At 35.5% G+C, this 7965-nt stretch overlaps 1 protein-coding gene and 1 pseudogene across 1 annotated transcript; both read right to left on the reverse strand.

Annotated features, from left to right (window-relative positions):
- Positions 1-961: 961 nt before the first annotated feature.
- Positions 962-1357, reverse strand: LOC122801385 (general transcription factor II-I repeat domain-containing protein 2-like). Its single transcript, XM_044070911.1, has one exon. The coding sequence runs from the start codon at positions 1355-1357 to the stop codon at positions 962-964; it is 396 nt and encodes a 131-aa protein (XP_043926846.1).
- A 151-nt stretch (positions 1358-1508) lies between these two features.
- Positions 1509-2306, reverse strand: LOC122788892 (annotated as a pseudogene).
- Between the last annotated feature and the right edge of the window lie 5659 nt (positions 2307-7965).

Consider the following 7965-nt stretch of genomic DNA (forward strand, 5'->3'; position numbering starts at 1 on the left):
CAGTTGAGAGGCCTACTTCTAATTGTAACTTATGAGACATTTCCATATCAGCCATCCCAATTAGAATTCTGTCTCTGATCTGTTCAGCTTTCCTTTGTTCAAACCCACAATTTTAGTCCAGTACATATAAGAGCCTTGCAAAATCTTCAACAATTTTACTTTAGTGTGAATCATACCTTCCAACTGTTCTTGGTTTTGCACAATGCCTCTAATTTTGCCTCACATTTTTTCCCTGTTCCTCATAAAAGTTTTGAGTTTCTAGTTAACTGCTAAAGAGTACAGTCAATAAAGTCAATCATTAGCACTTCACATTCCTTACTGTTCAGAAAATGTCCACTGATGCAAAATCTGCTTTTCTATTTTTCCTTTAAATCAGAGCTGTCCAACATTAGGTAATCCGAGGGCCGCATTTTAAAAAAAATATATCGGAGGGCCGCATGCACAATAATAAATACAATACATATATTGAAATTTCCTGGGGAGTCCTACCATTAGGTTTATTTCATAAGAAGAAGTCATGGTGCATATAAAACTTTTTATTGAAACAGTAGGCAAGATGCAGTTATTTTTAAAGAACAAATATCTTTCCATTAAGGGCCAGTTTTTTAGCTGTAGTAAATAAAACCTGCTGGCATTTAACCCTCATAACTCAGTTAGCAGTGTCAGCATCTGCTTCTGCATGCTGATTCTTCTTGACAACCACTGGGCAGCCTAAAGTCAATTCTTCACAGGTCTGAACCACTGGAAATTGGTAGATAGCAATGCACAAAAAATTAGTCCTTTTTAGAAACAATGTCTGTTCTGGAGTGCTTATCACACCTCTGTTTAAAGTTATGACCAAATCCTGTTTCCATTTCTGGCCAGCATACCTCTCAACATCTTCATTTTAATGAGAGCTCTGTGGTAGTTCAGCTTCATTTGCTAAAGTAGCTATGTTAATGTCGATACTTGTAGTTGCCAATCACAGTAAATTTGCAAGAGAATTATCTGTCAATGAACATCTGCACTTTGATTTAATGAATTTCATACTTGAGAAACTGCTTTCACAAAGATATGTGCTCCTGAGCATTGAGCACATCTTGAGTCCAAACTTTCTCAATTTTGGGTATCTCTCTATTGGTAGTAATTTAAAAAAATCTTCTTTTTCACTTCTGTTGGTATAAAAAGGATCTGACTGTAAATCGCACAATTCCATCTCAGATCTTACATTTTCAATGGTGACAGTCAAGGGCTGACTAAAAATTGAAATATCTTCTTCAAGTTCCTTAAAATCACCAAATCGATTCTCAAAATCCACAATAATCATATCAATATGCTGTACATGAGCTGAAAATGATATTTCCTCAAAATTCTTCATTTTTTTAAAATGTTCTTTGCAGTTTGGAAAAAAGGTAAAAGTATTATTAGCCAATGTCGATTTAAAAAGCTTCAATTTATTTTTAAAAACATTCAAACGACCATATAAGTTGGTAATATTCTGTTGTTTGCCCTGCTTTTTTAAGTTCAACTCATTCAAATGGTTGGTCATATCTGTTATAAATGCAAGATTTGATAAAAATATGGGATCTTGCATTTGATTTTCAAGTTCTGTTGTGTCAGACTTCACATCGTTTTTTAAGAAATATGGGTATTTCTTTCCGAATGGCAAAAAAGTGTTCCAGACATTTTCCAGCACTCAACCAGCGAATATCAGAATGAAGGAGAAAATCCCCATATGCAGCATCCATTTCACTCAAGAAATCGTGAAATTTATGATGACTCAGAGATCTATTACCTCCTCGTATAATATTAGTTATTTTTACAGCTACTTTCATGGCATTGGCTTGACGTATAAATTTTCCACAGAGTGCTTCTTGGTGAATTATGCAATGAATTGTTGGGCAGATAATATTATTTTGTTTCAATAGCCCACAAAAGCCACTTCCAGTCCCCGTCATAGCTTTGGCCCCATCTGTTACAATGCAGGAACATTTAGCAAATCCTCCATAGTACATAACAGACTTTTGAACTGTTTCAAAAATGTCAGTACTTTTAGTAGTCCTATGTAAAGATACAAGACTAAGTTCTTCATTAATATTAAAATCCTCTTGAATAGTTTGAACAAAAATGAACAGTTGACTTACATCTGCTTGATCAGTGCTTTCATCCAGACACAATGAAAAGTACTCATATTTTGCTATTAAATCACATAGCTTTTTTGCAACATATTGATCCATGTGTTATACACGTCTTGTGATAGTCTGTTTAGATAATGCCACTGTTTCAAACTTTTCAGCTAATTTTGGCTCATTAAATTGTTTTGCCATTTCAATTGCACATTTCTTCACTATCACACCATCACTAAAAGGCTTTTTTGCTTTCGTTAATGCCTATGATACTTTGTACGAAGCAACAAGGCTAAAAGTTTATTCAGTGCTACGTTTTGCAAAAAAACTGGTTTGCTATGTCAATTTCCTCTTATATTCTGCAATAATGGTGTGTCTTGATTCTCCACTATACATATCAAATGTTTTACTGTGTAGTGTCATTTCACGTTATTCTCTTTAGGCACTGACAAAACTTGCATGCAAACAAGACATTGAATTTTATTCCTGTTGTTTGTAATCAAATAGTCTGATTCCCATCGGCTTTGATACACTCACTTTTCATCTTCAATTTTTCTTTTCTTGTTAGGCATTTTTCATTGAGGATAAGTAGCAGTAAACACAACCTCAGTATGCTGAACAAGCCAACAACACTAATTGCACATAAATGTGACCACAAGATTCACCCTGGAGGCCTGGAACAAAACAGTGTACAAAACTTCTTAGCAAAAACTTTTCATGCACTGGACATCTTTCTTCAGTCGCTAATCTAACTCTAATACAGTGAGTATGGAAAGTAATGCTGTCTTAAATTCAACAATGTTCAGATACTGACACTGACAATAAAATAATTAATAATAAGGCAAACTCCAGGTACAAGTACAAACAGTTCAACTTTAAGAAGAAGCATAATTGGATCTTCCTGCCTTAATGCACAACCCCTTATAGCAGAGCTAGGTCTAATAAGTTGGTAGGATAGTAAGACACAATAAAATACTCCAAACTTTAAACTTTCCTGAAGAGGAAAGTAATAGAACATCAGTAAATGCCTAAAATCATGGAGCTGGCCTTCTCAACTTTAAGTAAACTTCCTACCTTTTAAATTATTTTTTTATCCATCTTCCCTAATGTAACATATGGGAGAAATGATCTACCACCATACTTCTCTCTACAGCCATTATTATTCCTTTGTTGGCATATATACATTGAGCAGTCATTGACTGGCCTTGAAGCTTTTTAATTATCAAGTATCTCAGCAATCCTACTTCCTGAACCAGTGCGTTCTACCACAGCAAAATGTATGCATATCAGGCAAGCACTCAAACAAGTTGGTGTACAAAATTACTACTTCAATGTCAACTTTATTCTCTGTCTAACAGCCCTCCTAGTCACAAATTGTCCCTTTTTGCCCAGTTGTAAAAAGTCTGTGCCTGAGTTGGTGAATGCCTTCTCCTTTCTTCATGTGCCTAACAAGCTCAAACACAGCTCCATTTATCACCATTCTTTCATCTCATCACTGAATAACATCATATCTTTGTTGCTCCAGCCAAGGCTTTCCTTCTTGCTGTCCTACTTTGCCACGTTTATTTCACCTTCTCTTCAATGCCGGTGCCTCGCTGTCCAGTTTATTCTTTTTCTTTTCAGATTTTCTTAGTCATAGCAGACATTCTTGATACTTTTTTTTAAGTTTGCATGTGATTCTGGGCTACCCCCCTTCCCAGTGCCATGACTTGTGGATCTAGCCTCACCGGAGGAAAGGTGGTGAATTATACTTAATAAATAATGACAATAATTAGGACTTATAGACTTATTTTCCTTCAGGAAATGTATATTAATTCACACTCTGTTATTCTAGTAATGTCTTTAGTTAATATAGAATTATAAGTAATATTTTTAAAAAAGTGTCCCTGAATGTCCCTATTTTTTCTGGATTTCTCCATGTTTCTGCTTACATTTGTCCCTGACTGGTTGAGAGGTATGCTAACAGAGCAAACGTTTGCATAGCAACAAGTGTGCACATGGTTTTCTTTTACACTCAGCAACAGGCACAACATTATTACTCAAATAACACTGCCAAATACATTTTGGAGTGAGACTGGATTTGACACTTATACACAGTGCTTTACAAATTTACATACAGTACTGTTAAATTAAGCATGCCATTTTGAAATACATTACCCTTTTCTGTACAACTTAGTGGACAGGAATTAGCCGACAAAAGTACTTGATGCAGTACTTGACCTGCATAGAGAGAACTGCAATAGCTTTGTAAGCAGGGATGCAATGGGTCTATTTCTGACCATAGTACTGACAACATACATACACTTTATATTGTGCAGCTGTAAATATGCAGGCTGTAGTACTGCTAAAGCTTGTGTGTTTCCTACTTCATAATAAAGTTTACAGTGAGCTGCCAGTACTGTCGTCAGAAATAGACAAACATAAGGTCCCATCTTATATTCTACTTGGCATGCAATAACATTGACCCCTTCAATCAGGTCTGTCCATGTATGCACAAGCACCAGAAATGAAACATTTCCCCTAGCAACCCTCTTAGTAGTCTGTCCATGTATACACAAGCACCAAAAGTGAAACATTTCCCCAACAACCCTCTCATAAGTCTGTCCAAGTATGCATAAGCACTAGCAAATGACATCAAAATGAATCATTTTCTCCAAGGTTCCCTTAATTACTTTTCCATGTATGCACAAGCACAAAAATAAGGCATTTTCCCCAATGTATTTTTCAGTAAAAACAAAATTACATAAAAATGAATACTTTCCCCCAAGGATCCCTTACATACTTTGCCCATGTATAGTCTGCACAAACTCAAAAATTAAACATTTTCCCCAATGATCCCTTCAGTACTTTTCTATGGATGCACAAGCACTGAAATGAAAAGGTTTCCTTTCCCCAATGACCTCTTGACACTGGCTGCCTTAGAGTCCGACCCAAAACCCTTACCCAGTGCCTTTCCCACCAATTACCAAAGTCCAAACAAAAAAAAAAAAAAAACAGAAGATAAAATTGATAAATAAATTATTGGCTGCAACTGCCTGCAATAAGACAAATACATTACATTAATATATTTAATTAACATACCACCACCAGGGCACTGACAGCAATGGACTTGGACTTTAATTCACAAGTTCTTGACTTTAAAATTAAATTATTAAACAACCAAACAACAAAGTTCAGTTCACTCAATTTAGTCTCGACTGATTTAGGAGGGAAGGAGGTCTGGATTATATATCAGTAGAAAAAGCATGGGAGCCCAGCAACAGCTTTTAACTGGCATTTTTTTTTTTTTACACATGTGACCTGCCACTGAACCTGGCCTGACCAGACTGAACTATTAAGTTAGTCAGGCAGGGGGGAGGCAGACCAATTGCACCTATTTACCATTTCCTTCACTGTACTGTGACGTGCAATCTCATGTCGATGTATATAATTTCACCGCGGACTTCCTGTTTCAGCCTGGGATGGGATTGCTGTCTGGTTAGCGATTTACTTGTCTTTGTGCATTGTACTTGATGATTTTCCCAGTCTTATGCACTTAGGCAAATAAGACTAGGAAAATCATCAAGCAAGCACAGTGCATATGATGATGGGAAGGCGATCTCAGAGTGAGTCACCGGAGATTGTAAAATGCAAGCTTCCCACTCCCAGTCCCCGAGTCCTGGAATTTGAAGCTGAATGGGACTCCAGCCCCCACACAAGTGTCAGTCAAGGAGCCAGCAGGCTGGCAGCAGCAGAGGCAGAGCGAAACATTTTGCCCCTCATGTTTTTTTTTTTATTATTATTTGTGTTTACATGAACCACTGAGAGGAGTTCCACCAACTTAAAAACAAATAACACAAAACCAAAGTGAAAAGGAGAAGCTCATGACCATACAAGTCGACCACTTTATTAACTTATATATGATAAGTTAATAAAGTGGTCGCCTTCTATGGTCGTGAGCTTTTCCGTTTCACTTTGGTTTTGTGTAATTATTATTTGTGTTTGTTAACTGCCAACTAGGGAGGAGCACTGATCACTGACAGTGATTGACACAGACTTCTGTCTGGTTAATCCAGCTCCTTTTTAGAAGATGAGTGAACACTGAATATTTTGGTTCGCGGGCCGCAGAGAACTGCACCAGCCCGAGAGCCATGTTTTGGACAGCCCTGCTTTAAATGATTTAGCGTAACTAAATAAACTAAATAAACATTGTCCCCAATGTTGGGCCTGTCCTCCATTATTTTTTGCTTTTTCAAGAATTCTTGAATAAAGAACTTGAGAGGTGTGACTTTAACACATCTGTAGAAGCACACCCTTTCATGTATATTTCTTTTTGGCACGCAATGTGCATCAAGTTTAGTAACTGTGACTCATATGTAACGCTGTGGCAGAATGAAAATGAACTGTACATTACCTCCACCTCCTTGCTCATAGTATATAATAAAGTCTCTAACAGAATTTCTTTGTTTTTTTCATCTAACCTGGCTGCTATTATGAAATGTGTAAATGTCCACCTCCATGATGGCCAGATAAATGGCTTTGTGAAGTTAGATGTCTCTGGTGAATTAAACTTTATTTTATTCAATGAAAAAATTGTTTGTTAAGACTAAATGGCTAAAAATTGGTAAAATGACCATTTCAAGGTAAAACTACTAATTCTAAGTAAAAAAAAAAGTTTACTTTGAGTTCAGAGGACAGTACCAGACTCATTGGGATTGTTTCTCTGTTCTGCTCAGTTTTATTTTCTGAAGAAGATTCCAGTTCTGACACTACTTAATGATAAGCTCTTGTGGTTATCCAGTCATGTTCGCAGGTAGTATCGATACCATCAGGATACACCAGGCTTTGTAATAAAACAACAACTTTAATACTACACAAAATGACTGCACATCTAGAGCGATGCTAACAGTTTCTTCACTCACCACTAACTAGATTCATTGCATTATGGGATACATTATATCTTAAAATGATAACGCTATACATTACTTCTTAGAAAGGCAATGCTGATATATATATATATATATATATATATATATATATATATATATATATATATATATATATATATGGTTCCACTTCACAATGTCGAATTATTAAAAACTCACACTTCATATGGTCGAGAACATATGATCGAGTTTTCAGTAACTCGAAATTACGAAGTGTAATAATAAAAAAAAAAAACACATCGTTTCTGCAGGGGGGCAAACCCCCTGCCCCCCTACTTAAATATACCAACTCCGAGATTGCGCTACAGTGGGGAAAATGGAAATCTCCCATTCTGTGCTCTATGCAGAAGTGCAGAACAGGAGATCTCCTGTTTCCTTGTTATAATGTGATCACGGAGATTGTATATTTCAGTAGGGAGGGTGCAGGTGGGCTTGCCCACCTACAGAAATTATGTCTTTCTTTGTTTTTTTTTTGTTTTTTTTTTATTTCACTTCCTAATTTCAAGTTACTGAAAACTTGATCATATGGTCTCGACTATATGAAGTTCGAGTTTTCAGTAATTCGATATTGTGAAGTGGAACCATATATATATATATATATATATATATATATATATATATATATATATATATATATATATATATATATATATATGTATATATATATATATATACATATATATATATATATATATATATATATATATATATATATATATATATATATAAAACACATACAAGCACATAGCAGATAATGTTTATCATCATAACAGGCATAAAATGGTACAGTGATTACCCTGGTGTGGGAATGCATGACCTTTAAAATTAAGTGGGATATAGTACGTTTTCTGTCTTTGAAATATATGCACTAATAAGAGTTTAAATTCTTGTCTATCACTTTAATGATCTAACCATTTCTTTTGTTATTATAACAT

Source organism: Protopterus annectens, chromosome 1.part0 (assembly GCF_019279795.1).
Source record: "Protopterus annectens isolate FY-2018-M chromosome 1.part0, PAN1.0, whole genome shotgun sequence".
Classification (NCBI taxonomy): Eukaryota; Metazoa; Chordata; order Ceratodontiformes; family Protopteridae; genus Protopterus; species Protopterus annectens.

Bases quoted from the DNA above. Each gene is read 5' to 3' on its own strand.
- LOC122801385 (XM_044070911.1), bottom strand. From the start codon at position 1,357: ATGAAGAATTTTGAGGAAATATCATTTTCAGCTCATGTACAGCATATT.